The following is a 27,779-nucleotide window of genomic DNA, read 5'->3' as shown; positions in this document are numbered from 1 at the left end:
ATCCAAGAGTATCAGGGTTATGCAGGGCTAAAGCTTAACTGGAATTTTATCTGGCTACTGCTGTAAAAGCCCAAAAAAAAAAGTGTCTATAAATACATCAGCAACAACAGGATGGCTGAGAAGGATGCAGGAGGAAGCACAGTGACAAAGGATGAGGAGAAGGCTGAGGCACTTCCTGCCCTCTTTGCCTCAGCGAATAATGGCAAGGCCAGTTCTTCTCTGGGTACACAGCTCCTGAGACAGGGATGGGGAGCAGAAGGAAAAGCTCAATCCAAGTGGAAATGGTCAGTGAGCTGCTACAGCACTTGGACACACAGCAGTCCATGGGGCAGGGGGGATCCAGCACCCACTGTTGTTGTGGGATCCAGTGAATTCTCCCCAAGCCCCCTTCCATCATCCTCTACACCCCAGTCCTGGCAAGGTCTGGGCTGTAAATTGGCAAATGTGACACCCCTCTACAAGGAGAGCTGGAAGCAAAATCCATGGAAGTACAGGCTGAGAGCCTGACCTCAGTGCCAGGGAAGGGCACAGAGCAGATGCCACACACAGCACATGCAGGACAGGCACGGGATCAGGCCCAGCCTGCAGGGCCTTGTGAAGGGCAGGGGCTGCCTGACCACCCTGAGCTCCTGTGGCCACCTGGGGATCAGGGCAAGGCTGGGGACCTGGCTCCCTGCACTCCAGCAAAGCCTTTGCCACCCTCTCCCACATCCCTCTCCTGGAAAAGCTGCCAGCCCAGGGCTGGGTTAATCCTGGCTGGGCAGGGCCCAGGGAGGGGTGGGGATGCTGCTGCACCCAGGTGGCTTCTGGTCCCTGTGGTGTCCCCAGGGCTCAGTGCTGGGGCCAGCCCTGCGTGACCTCATTACTGATGGACTGCACAGGGGCATCAAGGAGTCTGCTGGTGCAATGGTGTTGGAGTGTTGGTCAGCAGGAGGGCAGGAAGGCTCTGCACAGGGACTGGGACAGGCTGGATCCACGGGGGACTGAGGTTCAACACCACCAAGTGCCAGGCCCTGCCCTTGGGTCACACAAGCCCATGGATCCCTTGGGCTGGGGGATGAGTGGCTGGAGAAGTGGCCATGGAAAGGCAGCTGGGGGTGCCTGAGCTGGCCCAAGGCTGCCTCTGCTCCAAGGCCCTCCCTTTGCAGCTGCCTCCAGAGCAATCCCACTGCAGCAGGTGCTGCTGTGCCTCAGCTGTGCTTCCCTGGCTCCCCCTGGGCCAAGGACAGGGACCAGCTAAGGGAGGGCTGTTATTTTTACTGTGGTGGGTTCAGCTACACAACACTCTGAGCTTGTGCAGCAGAGCTCTAAGTTCAAACAAGACTGCAAACCTGCCCAAGCTGCAGGGTTAAACCATCACCTCCCCTCAGCCTCCTCCCTGCCCTGATCCCTCTGTGGATAACACTTTCTGAAGCTGTCTGTTCTAGAGGGAGAAACTAAATTCCATGTGCGTGTGTATAAAACAGGAGTCAAAACATCAAAAGCTTCTTCCCCAGGCTCCAGGCACCTGAAAGGCTGCAGGTGCTGGGGCAGCTGTGAGGCTTCACCTCCAGCACGGGTGAGGCACTGGAACCTCCTTTAGGTTTCATGACAGATCCAGCCAAGTTAAATTCTCTGCCCCTGGCTCCAGGCTGGAGCTGGACACAATTACAAAAGGCCACCTGCCCTGCCATGGCTGAGCCATGCACTGAGCCCTGAGGCAGCCCTGCAGAGCTTGGAGACAAGGCTGCTGCACCTGCTGCTGCTTTCTGGCTGCCACCACAGCCAGCCTCAGGGATGAAAAAGCAGCTCAAGCAAATGGAAGTATTTCTTTTTTCTAGAGTGATTTCTAGTCTCCCTTTTATGACACACAATGTTTGGACAAATGCTCAACAACACCTGAAGACTTACATAGAAATCCTCCTTCAAAAGACAGAAAAGCAGCAAACAGATGTGGAAGGGATGGGCAGGGATGTTCTCTGACAGGGAACTTTGACCTGTGCAACAAGGAAGATTTCCACACTCAGCAGGACCACGCTCACTTATGGTAACAGCCTCGGAAACAAAGATGTGATTCTTCTTTCACATATAAAATTTTCCTCTTGGAAAGGTCATTTTAATAATGCAAAACATTGTGAGAGAGAGGCTTTTGTCTAATTCAAACACTGTTCAGGATGAACTTCATTCTGGCAAGGACACTGATCACAGCAGTGAGAATACACTGCTCTTATCAGACACAGGCTTTTTTTTCTGTCCCTCCTGCAGCACTGCCATGACAGGGCTGGGCTCTGGCTCACACACATCCACAGTTGCAAAATGAAAGGTTATTAAATCAGTATTAGCCATTAAGAAAAAGTCACCTCCCTCCTCCAAAAGGAGTCATGCTGCTGGGTGGCAAAGAACACAATGGCACCTCCCATCAGCCATCATTTCATTGGGTTTATTCTAGTTTAACAGATGATTTATCAGATTTGTGCAAGACAGTTACCTCTAGCACAAAGGGAAAGAAAGCAAAATCACAGCAACATATACACACAAAACAAGATACACAAAATAGAGCTGAATTTATATACAGGTTATTAGCAGCTAGACTTAACTTCATTTAGTACATGGCTTTACTCACTACAGTTTTAGGCACAGAGAAGAATTTATCTGCTATGATGAAGGGCCACAATGAATACCTCGTTCCAAGTCCTCCCTGGGCAGAATCTGCTTTCCCTAATGCAGATCTGACTCTCACTTCCCACCAGTTGAGGACACAGCCCTGCACAAAGGATGAGAGAACACGATCCAGCTAATTCAGCATACAGCAACTTGAGATATTAACTATCTGGGGTATTTTGAAGTAGAGTGACATTACAGAGTTCTTGAACTAGACTGAATTTCAATGAAACAGTGTCAGGGTTTTATCCCCCTCGTTTGCTTAGCAAGGACTCTCAGCTGTAAACAGCTCCAGAGGAGCTGGCAGCAATGATTAGATGTGGAGATTGCTTCGGACGCACTTCACATTCCTAATGAAGAATTTGCTTCACCAGGATTCAAAAGCACAAAGGCCATGAAATATTTAAATTTACTTATCAGGTTATGTTAATAAATTATGATGCATCATCCACATGTCAGCCTGCGTTCCAGCCTGCAGTGCAGCACGTGCCTGGGTGTATTTTCTGTGCTCCCAGTGTTTCTGATTTGGGGCTGCAGACTCAGGGCCCAGCAGAACAAGCCTGTGCTTTACCTGCAGCACACAAGCAGCCTTTTCTGGCCTCAGCAGCACCTCTCACGTTGGATTAGGCATGCCCAAGTGCTCTGCCAGCCCAGGAACAGCCACATATTTTAATTACTGATTGCTTATGTATAGCAAGCCTGTCACAATGAGCAACATGATCACTTACCCAGTGAAAACGCTGAAAAGAGGAACTACATAACAGAACCAGCCAGATACCGGAGCAACACAAATAAAAATTTAAGCAGCAAGCAGATAATTTAAAAAAAACAACAAAAAAAAAACCAAAAAAACCCCCTTAACTTATGAGGCAGGTTGAGAATGACACAAAGGTTTTTCCTTCACGACAGCTTCATTTACAGGTACAGCTCAGCAAGTTTGAAATACTTTATCACAAGAACTACAAACTTGTTTATCACAGTTATGCTCCTCGCCAAAGGGTGTGTCAGTTTCTGCTGCAGCCACCCCTCCTTCTCCAAGGTTTATTGCTCAGCTGCTCTGGAGAAGGAGTGCCTTGGTCGAGGCTTCAGAAAGTGCAGAGAGTTAAGTCAGTTCTTCCCTTTAGAAAAAAATCCAAAACACTGAGAAATCAAACGTGAAGGAATAACAACAACAAAAAAATGGAGAGTTTGGCATTTGATTTTAAAGTGGCTATTCTTGATGTTTTCAGGTAATACAAAAAGGGAAGGAGTTTCAATGTGGAAGGGCAGCTTTGCCACATTAAAAAAACCCAAAAACATACTAACACACAAAACATATTTTGGGACCATCTTTACCAGCTTGTGTTTTGAACAAAGGCAAAATACCACCAACTTGGACCATTCAGGAAAGGTGTGCAGCTCTCCTGAAACTCCACATAGCCTGCAAGAATTTTGGCTGTAATTTCTGTTATGCATTGGCAGGGCAGAATGAAATAAGGCTGTGAGCAGAGGATTATCAGGGCTGTCAAAGTACAGGAAGACCAAATGACAGCTTTAGCAGTAACAGAATTTGTGTGGTACAGCTACTGTTCAGTAAGTAGCAGCTCCTTCCCAGGAACCCCAACGTGAAAGAGAAGACTTTTAACATACAGGTGCTGCTTTTGGTACAGAGTTAAGTTGTTCCTATGGCTTCCCTGCTGTTGGATCCTCCCTGGGACAGAGCAGTTGGGGTCACAGATTGTCAGGAGATCTTTGGCTGTCAGTGCATGTCCTTGGGGCTCTCCAGGTGCCTTTCTGGGCAGGTGGGTGACTCAGGTGTGACAGGAGCAGCTGTGGGAGGGGAGGGCAGCTCCAGAGTGAGCAGTCCCCCTGCACAGCCTGGGCTGCTCTGCCAGGAGAAGGCCGGGGCTGGAGCCATCCTGGGCACAGTTTGAGTCAAGGGGAGAGGGAGGGAGCAGAAGACTCCACTACTGGCAGGGAAAGAAGCCAAGCCAGGTAAGACAGACAACAAAAAGTCACAGAAGGGCGTCACACTGTCAGAAATTTCAGCTGTGACATTATCTCGAGCTCCCATGGACAGACAGACAGACATGTGGGCAGGACAGACAGAGCTCTTTGTTTTGGCTTCAAGAAGAGCAAAAGCAAGATTTGCTGTTCAGTTTGCTATGTACAACAATACTGCACTGTACACTTCATTAACGAGATGCTGCCTGCTACAGTCCAGCATTAATTAAATAAAATTCCTCTCAGTCACAAAGAGCAACAGATGAGTTTCTCTGTAGGAAGGAGAGCCAAACCCCACTGCTGTTCATGGCCCTACGTGGTGCCAGTCCTGGGATAAACACAAGTGGCCATTCCACAGTGTTCAATACCTTCCTGGCTTGCCTGAAGCAGAGAACTTTCCCTTTTTTCTTCCAATCCACTTGATCCCAATCCTGCTGGGAGTGTTCCAGCACAAAGCCATGCTATGACTTTCCCCCTGCTGCCACAACATCCCCATCCACCTTAGGCAGTCTCTTTCAGCAGTCCCAGTTTCCTGAGTGCCTCTCTCCTGGCTTCTTCAGTGGAGCCACGGCCGGAAAACTTCACCGTTATCCCTTGGGATCGAAACCCTGGAGGTCTGGGCAGAGAACCCGACCTCCTCCTCATGTCCAGGCTTACACCAGCTTGTTTATAATCACTGCAACTTTTTTCTGTGCTCTGCTGTGGGCTGCTGACTTTGTTAGTGGCAAGAGCCACCTCTGGTCTGATTGTTACAGTTTTGCCCATAGGAAGGAAAGGGCTGGGCTCGCTTTTTAAAATCTCATTGATGTTTTGGTATCCATTGGTAACAGCCTCTGGCTGCTTGGGCTGCACATCAGGCTGCTGAGTGCTGGGGGCATGGTCCACTTGGTCCTGAGCTGGCTTTCCCTTGACTAGGCCGAGTTTGGTCAGGGCTTCGTAGCGAGTTTGCTCAGAGGAGAGATCCCGTAGGGAAGAGCTTCTGTTCCGTGACAGGAAATCGTTTTTGTGCAGCCTCTCCTCCAGTTCAGCTGCCAGAAGAGCTCCCCCATTGATGTTGGCCAGCACCTGAGCCCGCCGCTCCTGCACGTTCACCGCCGCCTTGGAAATGGTCTCGCTGAACTCCTTGCCGCTGACATTTGTTATGTTGATGTTGCTGGGGAAGCGGTGCAGCTTGGGGGCGGGGGCAGGAGGGTGCTTGGCTGCTGGGCAATGCTCCCCGTTGGCCACCGGGCCTTTCCTCCTGTCGGGGTTCCCGGCACCGAGGGCGCCGGGGAAGCGCGCCCGGCTCTCCCCCTGCTGCTGCTCCGACATCTGCTGGGCCACGATGAGAGGAGTGGGCACAGAACGGAGCAGCTTCGGGTGCTGCACTGGAGCAGGGGGTGGAGGAGGAAGAGGAAGGCTCTCGGACACCGCTGGGGGCGGTGCAGAGGGGAGTGGAGGAAGGGCAGCAGGTACAGCCGGCTGAGGGCTCTCGGCTCTCCCAGGCGCATCCAACACTAAAAGGCAAAGCAGCAGAGATGTCATTAACTCTTCACATAGAGCAGAATGCAAGCTAAAATGCTTCTTTCAGCATTTATCCCCCTCCCTACCTTTCTAACTCAACCTCAGCCCACAGAGCCAGAAGAAACTCTAAGAGAAGTCCCAGCAATGGCATCTCTTAGGCAATGCCATAGCTCAAATCACCACAATGATTTACAATGATTTACAATGTGTTACTATCCCAGCCCTCTCTGCCTTTCACTCACAGTCTGTGTTGCTTCACTGTGCTTCAATGGCTGCTCTTCCATGAGAGTTTTGCAGTTCTTATTTTTTATTAAAACAGCCAGGAGAGGACAAATTATGTCCCACTGATAGATTCATTGTCCAAACACAGAGCACACACACGAGGGGTGACAGAAACAAGTGCCATATGCTACCTTGTCACAAACTCACCCATAGGATCGTACGCCTTCCAGTGCCACAGAGTAACACTGAAAACAATCTGCTATCTTAAAACTCCTGGGAAAAATCTTAAAATGTCTTGGGGAAGAGCAGAGCATGAGCAGGTTGGTGAATGCAGTCTGCCTTGTTGCAATGACTGTGCACAACAGTGACAACTCAGTCCCAGGCAGAGGATTGAGACAGCAAACCAACAACTTCACCAGATGCATCACCACCATCAGGGAAAAGGAAAAATTACAAAAAAAGTTACAGCAGCAGCAAGAATTTCAAAAACCCCAAGGCAAATTAAAAATCAGTCTTTAGAGCTCCTTATGAGTAACAAATTTATTTTGAGGTAGTAAGGAAAGTACAGAATTTGTTAAGCAGTTTCTACAGAGAACTGGAATAGGTCTGGGCTGGATCAAAGGGAAAACCCACACTCACAAGAAACCAATTACCTGGTGCTGTGTCTCTGCTGGAAGGGCCCTCATGGTCACTGCCCTCAGGGGTTGACTGCACCAAGTCAATGATATCTTCAGTCTCTGAATGACTGGACACATTTTCCTCTGTTGACCTCGGGGACTGACAGTGGATGCCACTGTCACGCAGGGCCATCTCCTCCAAGTCATCTTCTAAGGCATCTATGGTTTCCTCAAAGAACATGAGAACATCCTGTTCTTCATGAGTTAAGTATTTCAAACTTTCATCATCCTATGGGGAACAAAGGAAAAAAACAAAGATTGACACCTTCCCAAAGAGACATTTAAGACATTACAATGCTAGAGGACAAAAAAAATTAAAAACCAAACCAGCAGCAATTGGAATTACATCCTTTAGTTTAGCAAAGGAGTCTTCATTTGAGTTGCACAGAGAAAATTACTGAAAGATCATAAAAGTCATGAGAGCTGCTAAAAAAATAAAAATAGAATATAAAAATCCCTACACACACCTGTGCCTTTGCAGGGGTTAGGATGGCTTCTTCTGAACTGTGTTCTGTGTCAGATTCAGGGACAAGGCTTGGGGAACAACACGAGAGGGAAAGGTGCACTCAGGACAGCCCCAGAAATGGGTTGATTCCCTTTTTGCTCAAGTCCCAAGGGTGACTTAACTTCTAGAAGCAAAGCTGGAGCTGAGAAATGTCTCTGTCACTACAAACTATAAATTATCCAGAGGTACACGAGAGATTACAAAGATGCAGCAGTAAGGAGGGAGAGGACTTGTAAAGATTTTCCCTTTGAGTTACAGAAAGGAAAACCCAAGAACAAATATGAAGACCTGTCCCTAGCAGAACTGTGCCTTGGGCTATTTTCTTCAGCAGGAAATAATCCTGTAGACCACAGAAGTGATAAATAATCACATGGATTATCCAGTCTTCATTTTCTCTGAGTCACTGCTATTAATTAACTTGATTACCACATTATCACTCTGTGAAGCTGGGCAGCAATGCTCTCTTTTCCCTCCACCCTGGGAAACACTCACTTTTCCAGAAGCTTGGAGATGACAAAGAATGATTAAGAAAGGCACTGCATTAAGACAATGGATACAGGAAAGACATTTCCCAAGAGCCCTGTGTAAGTTCTGGAATGCAAGTATATATTGTTGAAAGTCAAGTGAGGTTTTCCCTTTTCTGGACTGAATTTCTCCCCTGCCAAGCACATACTGGAAACTTTGCTGTGAGTAACTCAACAAGAAGTGCCAAGGACACCTCACTGCACGTGCAGACAGGGTAAAAAGGCTCCTTCTCAGTGGAGGGCTGGGAGAATTGAGGTAAATACATAAAGGTATGCAGTACAAATATTCAAGAGGTAGCACGTTCTTGCTAGGGCAGCACAACTTGCTTCAAACTCACCGTGCCTGTTCAGATCATCTTACATTAGATTAGACTAAAAAAACCTGTGTGCAGCTCTACCTGTTAACTCCTTGCACAAACAAAGCTTTTATCCCCATTCTCAGCACTAAAAATAAGAATGACATAGCTCTGTACCAAAATAATGCCTATAGATTAGGAAATACAATGTGCTGCATTGTACCCAGTGGCAGTTGATCTCCAAGCACTCAGAATGTTACAGATGAGAAAATAAATGGTTTGAGGCTCTCAGCCTGCGTGGCCAATGGTACATTTGGTGGGAGGGAAAGATGTACAGAGGTGTGGTTATTTCTAATTTAATCTTAATATCCACAGTGCACTGTCAGAGTAAGTAACTTATTCCAACTTGCAGCAAAACTGCTACAAAAGCTGAAATTTGGATGCCATTTGCCAGTGCTGGTTTAAAAGATGAACTTCAAAGGCTGACGTAGCCCTCGGCTCGCACCCACCACACGCAGGTTTCAAAGGCCAAGGAAAGTTTTACAGCTGCACTTGAAAAGCAAGAGACAGACAAGCCTTCCTTTTTTGGTGTTTTTTTTTTTTTTTGGGTTTTTGTGTGTGTGGTTTTTTTCCTTAATGGATGTTGCAATCTCCTTCCTTCCCCACCCAAATACTCATAGGGCTGCTATGTCTAGCAGGCGAGAGAATGACAGGAAAGGAGCCCTGAGCTGGAGCTGAGCAGGACTCCAGGAGCCTTTGTTGAGGGTGAGCCCATTGCAAAAGCCAGAATTCCAAGGCAAAGGAAAAGAAGAGGGAGTTGTGTTTGAGAAGTTCATAGAGGCAACAAATCCAGAGTGTGGTACAGGAGTTAGTGCGTGCACCTAAAAAACTGCTCCCACATCAGTTTAACTTGTTTCATCAAGAGCTGAGCAAAGAATAAAGCAAGGAAGCAAAGACTTCCCAATGCATTTCCTTGCATCCTTTTCTGGGCTGCAAGACTGAACATTTTTCCATGACAGGTGAGACTTGCAGGAGAGTTTTGCCTGATTTAACCATCTCTCATGGATCTTGCTGTGTCCCTTTAGGTAAAGGATCCAAATTGAGTAACCATCCCTTTGCAAACACATTTGTAATAAATAGCATACCAAGATGTGAAAGGCCAATTTCATCTCTGTTAGCACTTCAATCTGTTTCCCCGTGCAGTCTCCCTTCAAGATGATCAATGTCACATTTCATCAGAAAAAACCAAACAAAACAAACAACAAAACCAAAGCCAACAGCTCTGGAGAACAGGCAGTGTTAGGTGAGGGCACTGCACTGGCATCCAGTCTGGATAGAAACTCCCTCAGGCCAGATATGTTTCAGTTTGCCAGCCAAGGAAACAATCCCATTTTAGACACAAAATCACAGTGGAAAAAAAAAAACCTACTCAGGCTGGTCAAACCAAAGGAGCTCAGAGATGTAAAGCAAGCAGTGACTTGCTTTATTCCCACCTGTACTACTTGTACTACAGCAAAGCCTCCAGAAAGATGGGAGGAATTTTTGTAACTTAAAGGTGCCAGTTTTAACTAAGGCTACCCAGTCTATTTGCAATTTTCCATATATTCCAACTACTGGAACAGTTAATATTCTTTCCATGCTCCTTTTTTCTTAATGAAGCTGTACTTTTTAATAGATGAAAAGTCTTTTCAGCTACTTGAGTTATTCACCTCAGTTTCCATCTACTGCCTACTCTTGATACACAAACACATCTCCCTAAACTAAATCTCACATACACCTACCACTATAAACTTTAAACCTACTGTCAAAAGACAGCCTGAATTTGAAACTTGAATATTGTGCTTCAGCTTTAAATGACATTAAATTAGGAGGATTAAAAGGACTGCTCAGACAGAAGAAATTTGGGATGAAAACAGCTGAAATAGCTGAGTATGCTCAGCTGGCATTAATATTTTAGATCTCTCTGCAGCCAAACATTTCCTGCTTATGCCAAACAGGAAAGAGTCTGTTAAAAGACTGTTTGGTATAAAAGAAGAAAAATAAAGAAATAAGAGAAAGAAAATAATAGAATCTATTTCATAGAAAAGATTCATTGATTCCTTTCCTACCTGACTTAATATCCAGAGGCCCACAATTTTTCATGCACATCTGAAGAAATCCTGAACATCACATCCAGATCTAAAATCCTAAGACCAGCCCAGCTTTGACAGAAACAGAAAACCACAGGAAATCCCAAGACATCTGCAGTGCTTAAAAAAAAATCTTTAACACCTGCTAAGGAACCACACTTCAACCAGCAAAATACCAGGAGAATGCCAGATTCAACTGATTTATCAATCACTTGACAGCACTGAAGAATTGACAGGCACAATTCCATGAGAAGGAAGGGACTGGGTTCTCAAAAGAACCATGAAGGGAGCAAACCATTCTGAGGTGCAGTGCAAAGGCCTTGCAGCACCACCTGGGCCACAGCCTGTGAGTAACGAGGCAGCTCTGCTTGTCAGAAGGGGTGAAAAGGAAAGCCCTGCGTGCAGGGGCTGTACCAGAACACACAAAAAAGCTTTAGCTCAGAAGAAGTCAAGTGCCTGTGACTGGATTTCCAGGAAAGGGAAATGGAATGGGTTGTACTGCTGTTACTGAAGCTGGAAGCATGTGAGTTACAGCTGAGAACATGAACTACCACACAGGATCACACCAAAATCCCATTCAGCTCAGCAGCCTCCAGCAGCTATGAACACACAGGAGGTTGTGGGAGGTGTTGCTCTATGTTTTATGGGTGTATTTTTTCTTCCCCTAAATCCTTCCAGTTTCCAGCAACACAAGGCTCAAAGATTTCCCAGATGCATTGGCATCTGTGTATTTAATAGCCCTTAATGAGCTTTTCTAGCATGAATTTGTGTTATTGTTTGAGCCATGGAAATGACTGGCATGCACAGCATTCTGTGGCAGGGAGTTCCAGAGTGTAATTGTGTGCTGTGTCAAAAAGTGCTTCCTCTACAACCCACTATCTGATGGTTTTGATAATACCATTCCATTTGGTGAAGAAGACTATAATATTGAGTGTTGTTTTCTTCAGTTTATGAGGATAATTGTACTGTGTGCTTCATGAGAGGCAGCAAAGCATATAATCAATAGGTCCTAAGTGAGGAAACAAATTATCCACAAGTACTTAAAAGATAAATTAGATGAGCTAAAGTCATAAACTGACTAAATTACTCCTAACCTACTTTTAAAGAAAGCAAGCTGAATATCTACTTAAACTCTGAAGATATCCCTTTGATAAACAAAATTAGGCTGATCAGCCTATAGAAATTAAAGGGGAAAAGAAATTGTTAGAACAACATTGAAAAAAACGGGGAGACATTTCAGGCAAAAGTCACTAAAGTTTTATTTAAAAAATCAAGTAATTTCACACCAAGCTCATTTCTCAAGAGAGGGTTCTTGACCTGACCAATAGGTGCAAGCACAAGATGTCACAAACCTTGATTTGAAACCTTTATGACACGGCCCCCAACAATGAACCCACAGATGAACAAAAAAAACGATGCTGAGATGAAGTTACTGCAAGGCACCTGTGCAATCTGTGAGTTTGTCAGTTTAAGTGCCATAAAGAGGGAAAAAAACCTGCTGTTGAGGGATGCAGATCTCATTCTGGGATATATTAACCAGGGTGATGACATGACAGCACATCCTCATTCGGAACACAGAGTTCAGATTCAGTTGCTGAACTTTGGAAAGGATGCAGCCAAGCTGGACAGAGTCCAGAACAAAGCACGGAGTGCTGGGAGCCTGGCTGCACAGGAAGGCTCAAATAATGGAGCATGTTACATTTCAACAGGAGAGAATGAATGGGGGTGGGCAGATGCAGCCCTGCGTCCCTGAGGGTATTTTAAGATATAAAAAGTTGACCACCCATATAATTGCAACAAATCTCCTTTGCATTCACTGAAGGTGAGACAAGTAAAAGTTAACTTTGACATTACAGAAACTTTAATGCAAGTATTCAGTGAAAAGTAGTGGAATATACAAAGAAAACACTCTGGAAGTCTAGGAATGTCTATCAGCAAGGTTTAAAAAGCAGATTTGCCCACCTGCTACAATAATCTCCATCTACCAGATCCTGCTTTGAAGCACAATGATACAGTTTGTGCACAGAGCCCAAGCTGCCTTCAGGATCTGTATTCTCACTGCACATTTTACAGCAAGATCACTCCTTGCTAGGAGTCAGGCTCCTATTTTCCCAAGGCACGCTGCTTCCAGCTCACACTAACACCAGCTCCAAGTGGCTGAAGCACAGCACAGCTCCCTCCACACCCTGTCAGGAATGGCCTCCACCTGCCCCAAGGCAGCCACAGCCATACAAAGCAAACAGTCAAAAATTCTTCTCATTTTTTGTGTATTGTTATTTGGCAAAGCCCTTGGACACGGTGAAAGGTCATGTAGCACAGTAAATCCTATGGAGTGTCAGTGTCAAGGGGGAAAAAACCAATTATACAACAGGACATTTTTCTCAGGACATTCCCTTGAATGTACCTGAAGTGCAGCTCAGTATCACAAGACTCACTGAAATTGTGAGGAAAAAAGGTGGCAGAGGGCTAACAGATATGACCTGTCCTTTTCCAGAACCCCTAAATCCACACTGGATTCCCAGTGGATTCTCTTCAGGGAGGCTGAGGCAAAGAGATACCAACATGGCACACCAGAATGCCAGGTCTGCTGCATCTGAATTACCTGCACTGATCCAAAAAGGATAAAGATCATAACAACAAATTTTTAGGCTACAAGAGACACCATAACTACAAAACAACCAGGTCACCCCTGAGTTAAATGGCTGAGGGTGTGAAACAAAACACTGAGCCAGCTCAGACTACTCACAGCACAGCTGCTCCTCATGTCTATGCTCAGAATGTCACCTGTACCACACAAGGGATCCAGGGGTGACAAACCATCTCCAGTGACTGGCTCTGAAGTCTTGCTAGAGCCAGAGAGGAAGCTTGTTTGAAGAAATAACAATCAGAACAAGCAAAATCTCTTCAGAGTCATGGCCTCTCCCAGTTTAAGCCATTTGATTAGTGATCAAATGAAACAGTCACTTGAACAAATTCTGGAGGTCACCACTGCCCCAAAAAGAGTGGAGGTGAACTGTGGCATTAACCAAGGATCTGTCTGATCCAAAGGCAAAAAAATAAAACACTGTGAACCACCAAGAATAACAAGAACTCACTATCCCTCAAAGCCACCACTCAGTAAAACATGCTCAGATACAGAAGGTAAAGTACTGAAGTTGTAGCAACAGATCTGAGGCACTGGCACAGCTTAGTGCACATTATTAGTGCAGTTCCAATGAGCACAGCTCACTTCAGGTACAGCAGCACCTCTGCCATGGCTCTCACAGGTAGCACAACTGTCCCAGCACATCACTCACACTTAGAAACCAAAGCAGTTACTCATGGCTGAGAACAGATACCCAGTCCAATTACCAGAGACAAGCACTGAGAGAAGGATTGGCTTTAAGAAGCTGGTCTGTGCCTATTCAGTCAATGCAACAAAGCAAATTGCTTCCAAAAAACCCCAAGAGCTAGTTTTAGCTTTGAATTAAGTGTCCTTAAATTGCTGCAACTGTATTTCATGGCAAGTTAATTCCTATACACGTGTCTGGCAGTGTCATTACAGACTGGGTTTTGGAAGCTGAATTGCCAAGAACAGAGTGTTTTTGGAGTGTTTTTGTTTGCCCTCACCCTTGGGTTAGTGCAACTTATTCCATGCATTGGGAGAATACACTTCTGTCAAGCAGATGTATGGATACATCTTTTAACAAAGAAACCAAAATATGTGTGCAAATTAGTCCTCATACATAACAGCTTTTATGGTTACTAATGTTCATTTGAGATGAAGATATCAAGGCATACATTTCTCCCATCTCAACTCAACCTGCTGTGACAGATTTGGCAGAGTAAGCCCAGACCTGAACATCTGTAATTTCTATGGAAATACTCATGAAATCACTTGCTTTCCATTAAAAAAAAATTGGCTTAGAGGCAGTTGTCAAAGATAACTGAAAGCATCACTATATAGGTAAGAGAAGCTGAGATACTTGGCAAAATTAAACTGAAGTGACAACAGCTGACTGGGAGGGATCCCACATACAGAATTTTAAAACCTTTTCAGCACATGGCAATTGATGTCCATCTCCTGGTCATGCCTAAACTGACAACCAGTTCCCAGCAAGCAGTGCCAGCACAGACACACAGGATGCAGGACCAGCCAGGAGTCAGCCAAACCAGCTGTGAGCAGTCAGCAAAGGCTAAAGCCAGTCCAAGTGTTTGTCCCCATTATCACATCCCTGGGTTTGTTTGAATTCCACAGATGCAATACAAAGGTTATATTTAGTAACTATTGCAGTCTGACACTGAGAAGCTTAAGAGCCTGGTATTTTTACAATCAAGTAGGAAGAAACCTGCAGCACTATGGGCCTGTCACACTTCTTTCCTCTGCAATGCCATTACAAAAACCCAAAATATCAAAGCCAACCCTGACCTTTCTTGCCATGTCTCTAGGAGAACAGGCCCAGGACAGTGATAAATGAAGAGGCAGTCAGGTCTTTAGTTGCTCGTGTTCCAGGGTTTAGTGAAGGTCCAGTGTGTCTCAAAATACATCTCCACCTTTCTCAGAACTGGCATAATAGAAATTCTTTGTCTACACAAAGTTGTCCACCCCCTTCTTCTCATTAGGCCATCAAAGCTTCTGCATCATCTAAACTTTCATAACAAAACTGCTGAAGCAAGAGGATAATTTCTCTAGGAGTATGTTCCAGCAATTAGGCAGAATTTCCTTCATGTTCAGTTTAACACAGATCCCTTCTCAAAATCAGAAACTGAAATTATGCCTGCATTTAAGATGTCATATTGTCCAGCCTGTTACTCCACACATGCCAGTTGCCAGCTTTATTGGACATGCCACCTCCTACACTGCTGGAAATAAAATCATAAAGGGGATCTGTGGCATCCCAATCAAATTTGTTGGTACACAATTCACTGTCTTCATGCACAAACTGAAGACAAAGGAAAGGCTCTGTGAACTGCTAATTCCCAGGTCTGATGGGAATTGCCTAAGCCTACAGCTAACTTTTACTCCATCTATAAATGACTGCATTACAGAGTAGGAAGGGATTCCAAATCTAGCTGATGCATCATCACATGGGTTATCACATGGCAGGATCTAGGATCTTGGACGAAGGGAATTGATGGCATTTTCTGACACAGCAGACCTGGAATGAGACTGTACAGACTGATTTATACATGGCTTTGTTATTTAATACTGATTTTTTCAAATGTCTAGTTTCATGCCTGCTAAGAATAAAACCCAAGGAAATATGATTGACTATTACCTCTTAACCTGGAAACTAGTGGTAGAGTAATAAGCAAAATTAACTTACAATTCTGTGTAAAATAAAGTTGTAATTCTCCAGCAAAGTACTACTTCCACTGTAATTCTCTAAAATTCAACCAGCTTCTATAAAACAAACAACATACACTAACTTCCTGAGTCCAAATGATGTACTTAACCTCTCCCACCCTGAACCTTCACAACTTTTTCTAGAACAGATCAGAAACAGTTAAGGAACTAACTTTTGTCATACTTGTTTTGTGTTTTAACTAGCAACACAAGCTGAAGGATACAGTGTCATATTAACAGTAAGTATTTTCAGTAGAAACAACAAAAAAAAGGACCTGCATTTGAATTGCCTCCAGGTGCCAAAAAGCTCACAAAATAGCACAAAACCACGAGTGTGTCTGAGGTACACAGATAAATACAGGTTTTGCCACTTTTTCACAGAAAACTACCATATTAAAAGGAAATTATCTGGGAGGGCAAAGGGAAGGAGACAAAAAGCCTAATTCCATATTTAAGACAAGACAGATATTCAAATTTCCAAGCAAGCACGTTTACCAGTGTGCTCTTCCCTCAATGAAAAATGGATGTTTTGCAAATGGTTGGGATGATAAAAAAAATATGGAAGGAACCATACCTGCACTTTCTAGGCTTAGCCTGTCAGTACACAGTGTACTGTTGAGTTCACTCCTGATTCACTCTGCTAATTGGGAAGAATGCAGAAGTGCATCCTACTCCCTCAGTTACTCACTAACGATTGAAATGGCCACACACTCATACTCACTAATGCAAGCACAGCTTTGTTTATGGTGACATATTTGTTACTCATCTAATTAAGGTGGAATAAGCTGAGACCTTTATTCAGGAGTGTCAACAAAGAGATTAAGCAAAGGCAGTGTGCAGAACCACCACTATCCTTAAGTTTCTTTATGAGCTGTTTAAGAAAGCAAGGGCAGAGCAGCCCTTACTGCCATTCCTGGCTCTCTGAGACAATCAGACCAGAATAACAAGCTGTTATACCAAAGCTCAGAAGTTATTTCTGCCCTTTGAGTTTAACAACCGAGACAACACCAGCAACCACTTAGGATTAGAAATGGCAGAAATCAATCTTAATAACACAAAAATGGTGTGATGTGGGGCAGAGCTATTAATGTAATCTGTATCACTAAGCACAAGGCTCATTAAACACTTACCAAGGCAAGATTCCTGCACCTAGCTTGGCTGCCATGGTTCTCCACAGTGCCAGCCCTTTCCATGCTCCCATGAGTGTGCTCTGGAGAGGTTTCAGATGCCATTTCAGGAGGATCCACCAGGAGATTCCTGGGCATCACACCTTTGTGACCTATGGATCCCGATGCAGCACAGATGCCATGGGTGTGTTATGTGGGGCTGCTCGCTTTATTCATGTCTGGAAACAGAGAACAATGTGGCATTGGGTTAAATCTGCTGCTTAAAACACCTGAAAAGGAATGGAAAATAAATGGTAAAAAAAATCCCACACAAGTTAATGAAGGGCATATCTTTATGTCCTGAAACACGTCTACTGCTTTATGGGCATCTTTTAAAACATTGGTTTTGATCAAAAAGATGACTAAAATTCAGCATAGAAAGGTTCTGTACCCCATCTCTTGTGCCTCCAAACCAGATGTCTATGGACAGTTGGAAGCAAGGATCCTGCATATATCCTTGTCCTACAAATTCAGTTTGTGTTTTCCATTATGGCACATCATTAACAGTAATAAAATCCCACTGACTGAGATACCAACTGGCACAGCTCAAGTACTTTTATCTTTATTTGGTGTTAAACAAGAATTCTATTTATGGGATCACATGAGGGAAACAGAACCCCATTCATTTCCTAACACTGCTGCAGTTAACTCGTGCTACTGAAGCAGCTCTATGCCACCTGCTCCTGGTGAAAGATCCATGAGCAGAACTTGGTGCCATTTTTGCATCAAAGCATTACAAATTGTGTTTTAAAGCATCAAGAGCTTTTATTTCACTCAGCCATGAAGAAACAGTACTTGTAAATTTAGAAGACACTTACTGAAAGAGGCATATGCACCAGCACTCACTAGAGGAAAAGTCCCCAGTTTTTTAAGCTTTCCCAATGCCCAGTTCTGCAAAACCTCTGAATTGTCGTCATCTCCCAACATACTCTGGCAGAAGTTTTTCTTTGATTCTCAAGGACACAAACACAAAAGTCATCTTAGTGCACTAACAGCATGAGCAGGGGTAGGCAAAACATAGAACCTAGCTCATTTCTGGCTGCAATACATGAAAGCACCCTTTGCAATGAGAAATTGCCTTGCTTGCTAACAGTCCATCCTTGCACTGCCTGTGACCCGTGGCCAGCAGTGACACATCCCTCAAAACAGCTGGCTCTGAGGTGCCAAATGCAGCCAGCTGGGAAATGGACACCACTCCCCTGACACTGCACAAATTAAATGAGATGCTCCTGCTTCCCAAGTGCTTCTCCCTTTATTATGGCACAAGAGGCGACACGAGAAGCAAAGCCAAGCCTGCATTTCCAATTCAATCGGATTACTTCTCCTTGCTCCCCACAGCTGTGGGCTGAGGGCTGAGAAACCAGAGCCTTCTGGTAAGCTGATTAGTGTTTCATAGCAGTGAGATAACATCTGCCAATAGCGAGCAACAATTCCATCCCGCTGATCCCTCCTCCCAGGAGAGGCGATGACATTACCAGAGGTGCCTGCCTGTGCCGCAGCACCAGCGTGTCCTGGGGGACAGCTCCCACACAAAGCAGCCTTGGCAGCACAGCCACAACCCACAGCAAAACCATCTCATAGCCCTTCTTATCATTAGGTCTAATGATCAAATTTAGCTTTACTTCTACACAAAAAGAACCTTCTTCCTTTTTTTCTATTAAGAACTTTAGCTGTCAATGATACAATGCATCCTCAGGATAATGGGCTTTAAGTGATGGCCAGAGATGCTCATGGTCCTGGTTTTGAAACCCTCAGGACAGGCAGGCACAGGAGCACTGAGGCAGCTGCTGTACCTTTGGCTGCTGCACAAAGCTAAACAGGAAAACAGCAGCAGCTCCATCTACAACAAACCCCGTGGTGCTGAAAAGCCACACACAAACACATCCACACAAGAAAATAGATGCAATTTTTGGAAGCCTACATTATCAGTGAAAAATCCTGACTCCTCCGAAATCCTACACTTCAACAAATATATATTAATTTTTAGAAGGCAGGTCTATCAGAGGATCTTGACACCGCTGAAATTCACAGAAAATTCCCACTGACTTCAGATTCCATCCTGTGATTGTCAAGGTGATGTCCAGATGGAAGAGAGACCAGCAAGAGGTGAGTACTTCTACTGACATCCAACATATGGCAAATGTTATTCTTCTTCAGCAATTTTAAGTTGCAGCATCAAGTTTTTTATCCAGGTGTCCCCAGTATAAACTGAATATGCCATGTTTGTTCAGTCCCTCAGAGATGCTACAGACAACTGTGAGATTTCTAGAATTACACTCAAAACTATGAACATTTTATGGACTGTATTATGAGAGGTCACTGCTGCAGATTACAATAGATATCACAATTAAAACCCACATTTAAAGAATAACCAGGAGAAGACATTAAGTGATGTTACCAAGAAACAAATCAAGAGGCCCAGATTTTGAGGGAGAAGTATTTAAGAGTATTTTTCTGCTTTCTTTAACAGAAATACCTCAGTTTAACCAGGACTAAGTTCATGGTAGGCTATCTGCATTCAGGACAGCAGGAACACCCAGATTCAGCAGCAACAAACATTAAAGCCACAGATTATAAATAACAACAAATACTTCTGCTCCCAGCAAGCTCCCATTACTCATTCTGGAGTTGCAGTTCAGAGGTTTCACAAAGCTCCTGAACAATCACTGAAGGCACTGAGTGCAACTGCTTCAGAGTGCCACCCACACAAGAGCCAGTATCAAACATTACAGCACTGGCCCTGCTTTTGTGTTAGAAGCTCTGGCTTCTTTGGGACTTTTACTCATTTCAGAAAAGTTTGAGAGCTGTGCAATGCTCTGTGAGCCTGCAGAAAAGGTGGGGGGAAGATTTTTTTCCCCTTCTACCATCACCTTTACCACATCAAAGGTACATGTCAATAAAATCATAATCCACTCACATACATTATTTCTTCTCCCCTTTGCTGTTTCTTTATGCTTTGAGAAACTCCTACACCTTTGTACAGTGTCTGATGTGAGGCTGCCCAGCACTGCTGCAGGACACACAGCATGTTTTACAGACAAATTCCTCTCCTAACCATGCTTAACACTAAAGTCCCTTCACCCTCTGTATGTCATCTCTATTAAGGGAAGGACTTTATAAGTTTAAGATAGAAATAGTCAAGGTTCCAGTGAATTTCCAGACCCCCCTGTTTCAGTAGGATTGCCAAGGTAACAAGCAGGGTTCAAAATTAAGGTAAGCTTGCTCAGAGAGAAGGAACAGCAGGACAACAGGCAGCTGTTCCTCCTGACCTTCAGAGATGCATTAAATATGAAAGTTGCTCACAATGGGATTTGTTGTTCAGTCACTGTAGCTGGGTATTTTTTAGCTTGGCTTAAGAGATGTGTGCCTGTACCATTAGGGATTAATAATAAAAAAATATCAGATCTTGACACAGGAGCACAGAAGTGTGACAGGAACTGTACTATTGGAGAGAGGATCCAGATATTAAACCAGAAATGCATCTCAGGGCAGATGTGATTCTATCATCTGAAGTGATCACTTCTTGGTTACACTAGAGATAGCTTTCATGAGATATTAAAAACAATACAAGTCACATACCATACGTGTTTTTCAGAGAGTAGAAGGAGGAAATTGAAAGAGTCTGAAGTTAGCACAGAATTTCACCTCCAAAGATTTAATTTTGCTTTGACAGAGGTAAATAATTCAGAGAGAATGTATTAAGTTCCCATCAAAGATAAGATGTGGTCAGTCCTTTCAAAAAGGATATTTTTAGAGTTTTGCTGACTAAGGTTACTTCTTCACTGAAGCTCAATGTTAGCATTTACAAGGGACTGTTACTATAGTAGCAGGAGATTGAAAGAATTTTTTATTAACAATCCTGTTTGAAGACTAGCTTAATAGGCAAAAAGATCAATCCCACAAAAGTGCAAGACATTTAAATGCTAAAAATCAACTGCTACATAAGCCAGGAGCCAAGAGTCAGCAGACAGCACCAGGCCATTAACTGCACAATATACTTAAGGTGAGTTGACAATTTTTAGAAAATTATCATGCATTTTTAAAAGGGCACAAGATCCAACAGTCCCTTTCACTATACATACAATTTCTAGAACACTCTCTGCATGAAACATTTCTGAAGATGCATTTCTAAACCTCACTGCACTCTGAGCATCACACAGAGTTTGCTTTGTTCTTAACCAACTCTTTCTCAGTGATTCAACTGAAACAGAAGAAGAGGCCAGTGAAGCTCAAGGCTGGGTTAATGTGTCAGCGTGCACAGACACAGCAATGCACACACTGTCTGTCACCTCACACTCCATGGTGGTGGTAGAGTTTGGAGAGTTAAGCATCTGGAAAAAAACATCTGGAAACACACTGTGGTGTTTAGAAGTGATACCATGGGATGGGTTTTATAAAAATGATGGTACAGGAGCAGACTGGAGACCTTTATCAGCCTCAGTTGGCAGCAGAGCAGTAAAACAAGGCAAAGGAGAGCAGGAATTCATTCAGATTCCTGCATGCTGTGGTCAGGAGACCACAGGGCTGCCCAAAACAGGTCAGGTATTTGTGCCTAACAACCTCCTGGATTCTGCCTTGTGTTAAGTGCTCCTGCAACATAGCTGTGAACCAGCTGTACCAGACCACAGCTGAACAAAAGCAGCTGGCACTGCCATGTCTTCACTGAGCCACTGTTCCAAACTCCTCAAAACTGATGGTTAGTTCTGGTGGACACATTTCCTCCTTCTGAACAGAGGTACCAGCAAGTGAATTCTCCTTACCTCCTTCAGGATGTGAAACACTGAGTAAATCCTTGAGCTTTAGGGGTAAGCCCACTCTTGTGATATACAGTAAGAGTGAAGCTTTCTGGTAAAAGAACAGACTAAGAATGGACTAAGTAACAGCACTGCCTACAGACACCAAACCTCACAGGCAAGCTGACTGATTCCAGCAGCACACAGGATAAACTGATGAGGTTTTGCTGAACACAAAAATCCCACAGAATCAGACAGTAAATTAATAAGCTGTTCTTACAGAAAGAAACAAAACAAAACAGAAGTAACAACAAACAACAGCTGATGTTTAGGAACCAAGGTAAACCAAAACTGGCCAAACATGGTTAAATTCTGACTTTTCTTCTCCATATCCTAAGGGTAGAAGCTTGTGATAACACTGAGTATTATTCACAGTTTTGATCTGCTCATGAAAAATCCCATGTGTTGGAAACAGTCATGGCTATTTAACATCCAGTAACCCAGAAACATTCCTGTCCTTGTTTAGAGGGGGACTGTCACTATAGTACGGCCAGACAAATAGAAATGTTGAGGAAAAAGAACAAAAAAAAAAATACACAAAGAATCCATGACAGTAAGGTCTACTAAATGACAGCCAGGCCAACAGCATTTTTATAGACACTTCCTTGGACATCAATATTGATTTGCAGAACAGGTGACAAGTAGGACTGAACGATGTTTAGCCAAGTGTGACCTCAGGGGGCTCTCATGGCAGCCCATGACAGATGTGCAATTACATCAAAGTAATTAGAGTGACAAAAACCATGCAAGTCTCCCAGAATTCTATGTTTGTAACCCCAATATTTTGTTTTAAACTTTCTGGTTTCTGTGGCACACTTGTGACAATTCAAACTTTCCTTTACAGGCTGGGGAGCTACAAAATCCGTTAGTTTTGGAGCTAAAAACAAAGATTCTCTCAGTCCTCTAAATCTGGAAGTTGGAGCCTCAAGAAACACACTGAATGTCATTCATACAACTCGCACCAGAATTTGTGAGAGCTGCCAACAGTGAAATAACTAATCCTGTGTACATACATTTCTGAAAGAACTAGATGGGCAAGGCGTCAATTCAGTAAAATTTAAATCTGTCTGACTTCACTAGGACATTCCATCACACGCTTAAATGGTTCCGTGAATTGGATCTCAAATTAAATGTAGCAACCACTTAAAAAGAAAGGAAACAATCACAAACCAACATGTTCAGCACCCAAGTAGTAATTCAATTACTACACTGAATTCTCCAAATCATGCTTTGCTTAGAAACAATGCCTAAGGTCACACCTTTGACCACGTTAATCCAAGCCTGATGATACCAGGAAACGAGGAATCCATACTGTGCTTCATTCTTAACTGGTCTTTTTAGATTTTCCAGACCATCCTTTTTACTGTTCTGAGACTTTGTTACATCCAACCAAGGCAGCACAAGAGCACAGCTCAGCACTGCCTCATACTGCTCCCTGCAGTGTTTGGGAAATGCTCCTTCTTCCAAGGCAGTGGAATACCAGGGCAGGATTTGATGATGCACATTGGTCCACCCTCAGGATGGGAAAAGAGGTGCCCACACATCTTTGCCTTTTCCCTTGCAAATAAACTCTGTTCCCATTCACTACATCAGCAACAGCACCAGCTGAACCTTGGTGCCCAAAATGAAGGCCAGTGGCAAAGGCTCCTACACAACATTGTGGATTAAAGCACCAAAGATCCCTCAAGCGCTCACATTTCTCACTCATTTACAGTGACAGCATCACTTCCTGCCCCAACTAAAAATAAAACTCCAGCCAGTGACAAGCAGTTACCTTTCTGTAGATTAAGGGCAGTGCTAAGGCTCTCACTGGGACTCTCCAGGTGAGATTTGATGACCAGCAGCTGCTCAGTGGGAGAAATACATGTGATACCAGAGCTGCCTCTCCAGGCCCACATGGGCCTTTAAACACATCCAGGAGATGGCTGAGCTCTGCTCTGACTTCAATTTGCCTCATGCAAATTTCAACAAGGAAAGAGTCCCATTCTTTTCAAGTTACTCTTTTTAAATCTCCCCTGTTAACATCAGGGTGGTGCTATCTGTGACAGCCAACACTTCAGAACCATGAAGTGTACATAAACAATTTCAGGCACAGACGCCTCTGTAATTAGTCAACTTCTGTCTTGTTACAGGTGCAGCATTGCTGGGGTTTAGGGTTTCATTATGTAACTGCTGCTACACTCATAGCAATGGTGAGCCAAATCCTGTTTTACACAGCATTTAAGGATAGCAAGACAATTTTCAGCCCCAGTTCAGCTGTGTCACAGTCTCACAAGTAGATTTTACGCTGCTCTCCTGAGTTTCTTTTTGCGACTGCTCTGCTGGTGCGGGGAAAAAAGCAGAGGACGTCTGAAGCACAAAGCATGGGTGTTTACTTTAAAAATTAACTAATTTTGGACATATCATTCCTATGTAAGTACATAAAGGTTTGCCTGCCCAAGGTAAACAAAGCTGAAAACAGCACTGGTAATGAAGAGCAGTATAGTCTTGGCCCTGGACTTTACTTGGTACAGGGATCATCCATACACACCCAATTGAAAAGAATATATTTAAGCAGTTAGTTATCCTGGAAATTAAAATCACTTGCTTTCATTTTTTAATTAAAAAAAAAAAGGAGGGAGGATTTGGTAACAGTAACAGCCTGTCTGGCTGGCTTTGAAAGCCACATTCATATGCTCATTTATTTTCATGCTCCAGTATTTCAGAAGGTCAGTCAGCCTGAGACTTGTCAACTGCTCAGGAGTTGAGTTGTTCCAGTCACTATATCCAACCAGCAATCTGTCTGCCAGCATTCTTGGTTAATATTTCTCTCAGAGGCATGCAGAGAAAAAGCAGCTATAACTAACAGGATGAGAGGAGTTTTACTACTGACAAAACAGAGATGCAATATAGAAATCTCCCTGCTCCTTCCTAATGCCAGGCATTACTTGCACTTCTCGTCATAAAACTTCATTCTACTCATTCACTCCCTATAGTAAAAGCCCCAAACAAATCCTTGATAAGAAGGACACTGCTGGGAAAATCTATTCCACTTCTGAGAAATAAGTAATATCTTCATTTCTTAGAGCCTCAAGCGAGCAACGATTTTTTTACCCTTTTATTGTTTAAACATCAGCTCCCCCCCTTATACAACAGTAATTCCTGTAAAGGAAGGAGAAAAGCCAAATCATAATGTGTTTAAGTAGTGCCTGTACAAGGAAGGCTATCTACAATGCTGCATTAGTCAAGGATCTGTATCAAAGTCTTAAAATAATACCTTTTTATTAGCATAAGCCAGAAATTGCAAAAGCTTTTAAAGCTAAGACTTAAGCTTTAGGGTTTAGAAAGAAGTCTTTCATAAAAAGGGAGGGGAAAGGAAGTAGCTGTTACATTTCTGGTACTTGCTACAGCTTAAAATCCTTGGAAGATGTTTGGAAAATTTCGGAAGAGGCTGTCTTATTTCTTTCCTATTTCATCTGCATGCTTGTTACCACAGGAATCATCTCTTGCTACACCCATGCACAGGACCAAGCACAAGAGAGCTCCACTTCCAGCAACCTCCTCTCGCTGCCACACTAAAAACAAAAACTATTCAGGAAACATGCCCTTGAGATCCTGGATTACTGAAAATCCCAGGAGTGTTTTTAAGGCTGTGCTTTCTTTTTACACGCACTAAACCTCACCCGAACCACCTCAGATTAAGATCTTAAGAAGCACCAGCCTTCTCATGCTTACCAGCGCCGGATGGAAAAGGCACCTGACAGGAGGAAGGGGGAAAAGTATCCTGAACTAGAATCTGCCAGTGTTTGCACAAACAGCTTTTCCAATGGGAACCCTAAATTGCAGACACTCGGAAAGCAAACAGGAGGCACAAGGCAGCTGTTCCTCATCACCCTCAGTCAGGCAGGAACAGCAGACATCAAAGTTTTACCGGTATGAAACCTTTACTAAAACATATTTTCTTAAAGTTGCCGATATGCAGAAGCAAATTTTACGTCATGCTGGGGAAGAACAAGAAATCCACAGGGGTAAAAAATTCTTAACAGCTCGGTAGCGGGAAGCAAAGCCTCATACGCGGCAGGACAGCAGTTTGCTGATAGTTTTTCTCTTCCCCACCTATGTACCAAAACTACCCCAAGCCCAAAGCTGCTCTGCGGGGCTGTGCCGGTCCCTGACCCCGGTCCCGCCCGCCACCCAGAGCCCGCGCAGCGCACGGAGCACCGGCCGCCGCTGCTCTTGGAACAGGAGGGAAGAATAATTAAAAATCCATTAGTGAGTAATAAGAGCAACGCCGAACCCTTGCCGTGGCGGGCTGGCAGGGGCGCGCAGCTCGGCGGCCTCTCCCCACAGTGAGACCGAACGGGGGGCAGGCGGAATGGAGCGGGGCGAGCTCGCCCCCTCACGCCAGCGACCCGAGAGCCGCGGGAACGAGCCCGGGGGAGCGAGGACCCCTCAGCCAGGGGCCCGTGCAGGGCCAGGGTAGCCCCCCGACGAGGGGCGGCACTCACCGGCTTTGGGTCCGCACCTCTCCCTGCCGAGGGCGGAATGAGCCCCGGTGGAGGACAGGCAGGTGGTCAGAGCAGCGCCGCGGGCTCGCCGAGCTACCGCCCCGAACTCATGCGCACTGCGCCGGCCGCCACCCACGGCGGGCGGATAAAGCGGCCGGGCGGTGGCTCAGCCTGGTCCGGCTCCGCCTCGCCCGGGCGGGACCGCCGCCTTTGTCCCGGCGCTCGGGGCAGGGCGTGAGGGAGGGAAGGGAGCGTGCCTTGCCGAAAGGCGGCTGCGGTGCGGCCGGGGCTGAGGGGCTGCCTTGTCCCTGGAGCGGAGCCCAGTGTGTTGGAGCTACGAAGTTCGTCAAGGGTCTGGAGGATCTCACTTGAGAGGAAAGAGGGAGATGGGCCTGATCAGCCTCGGGAAGAGGTGACTGAGATGGGACCTCATCAATGTCTATCAGTATCTGAAGGGAGGGTGTCAGAGGATGGATCGGGCTCTGCTCGGGAGTGCCACCCACTAGGACAAGAGGGCAAAGGGCACAAACTGATGCCCAGCAGTTCTACCTGAACATGAGGAAGAATTTCTGTCCTGTGCAGTGACCGAGTACTGGAACAGGTTGCCCAGAGAGGGTGTGGAGTCTCCCTCACCGGAGATGTTCCAGAAGTATCTGGACAAAGTTCTGTGCTTCCTCCCTTCTGACCTGACCGATTCTGTGATTCTGTGTCCCTCCACTGTGTGGGGGACATGGGTCCCCACAGCCACCCTGTGAGGGCAGAGAGCCATGGTGGGCACAGTGGGAGAGGGGACAGTGGCACCTTTGGCTGCCTCAGAGAACGCTGAGGTGAAACCCGCCCCGATCATGCCCGGGGGAGTTGTGGATGCCCCATCCCTGGAAGTGTTCAAGCACAGGTTGGATTGGGCTCTGAGCAACCTGGTCTAGTTGAAGGTGTCCCTGCCTGTTGCAGGGAGTTGGAACTGGATGATCTTCAAGGTTTCCTTCCAACCCATTCTATGATTCTGTGAGGCATAAATTGTGTTGGATCTGGTGTATGAGGGGCTTGTCCCTCCACTAAACTACTGGGAAATGGTAAAAGAGAAAAATACTGTCACAACTGCCTGAGTCTGCCTCCTCAGTGGGGAAAAGGTTTACATGCCTTGTTAATCTGTGCCACCCATGTACTTAAGAGCTCAATAACAAATATTGCCTATTTGTATTCTTATTTATTACTAATATATTGTCACAGTCACGGGTATTTATCAGGTAATTGTGTCCTCTCCCTTCTTCATTGTGCAAGGCCACGGCAGCCAGCAAATTACCAGTTTGACTTATATTACACTGTAAAAATTTCAAGCTGCTTTCAGAAATCATTATTTTTCACCCATGCTGTGGTGGCTGGAATATTCCTAACACAAGAAGTACCTCAAAGTGTGGGAGATGGAAAAGTTTCAAAAAGATGTGGCCCTACCCAAACAAATGGAGTTACAGAACAGGGAAGGGGATGCTGTACAATGTGGGTCAGTGAGGGCTGACAAGGTAAGACC

At 44.9% G+C, this 27,779-nt stretch overlaps 1 protein-coding gene across 1 annotated transcript; it reads right to left on the bottom strand.

The window, feature by feature from the left end:
- Positions 1–2,398: 2,398 nt before the first annotated feature.
- Positions 2,399–26,390, bottom strand: PROSER2 (proline and serine rich 2). Its single transcript, XM_074538731.1, has 4 exons — positions 26,252–26,390; positions 16,936–17,150; positions 7,002–7,254; positions 2,399–6,119 (listed from the first exon to the last, which is right to left on the bottom strand). Exons 2-4 carry the CDS (start codon positions 17,068–17,070, stop codon positions 5,125–5,127), a joined length of 1,383 nt encoding a protein of 460 aa, XP_074394832.1. The 5' UTR covers positions 17,071–17,150; positions 26,252–26,390; the 3' UTR covers positions 2,399–5,124.
- Positions 26,391–27,779: the final 1,389 nt, after the last annotated feature.

This window comes from Zonotrichia albicollis, chromosome 4, assembly GCF_047830755.1.
Source record: "Zonotrichia albicollis isolate bZonAlb1 chromosome 4, bZonAlb1.hap1, whole genome shotgun sequence".
Lineage (NCBI taxonomy): Eukaryota > Metazoa > Chordata > Aves > Passeriformes > Passerellidae > Zonotrichia > Zonotrichia albicollis.
This window is presented reverse-complemented; position numbering and strand designations above follow the sequence as displayed.

Coding starts and splice junctions, on each gene's coding strand:
- PROSER2 (XM_074538731.1), bottom strand. CDS start 17,070: ATGCCCAGGAATCTCCTGGTGGATCCTCCTGAAATGGCATCTGAAACC. Junction 7,255..16,935: donor GGTGCAGGAATCTTGCCTTG/GTAAGTGTTTAA, acceptor TGTTCCCCATAG/GATGATGAAAGTTTGAAATA. Junction 6,120..7,001: donor CAGCAGAGACACAGCACCAG/GTAATTGGTTTC, acceptor TTTGCCTTTTAG/TGTTGGATGCGCCTGGGAGA.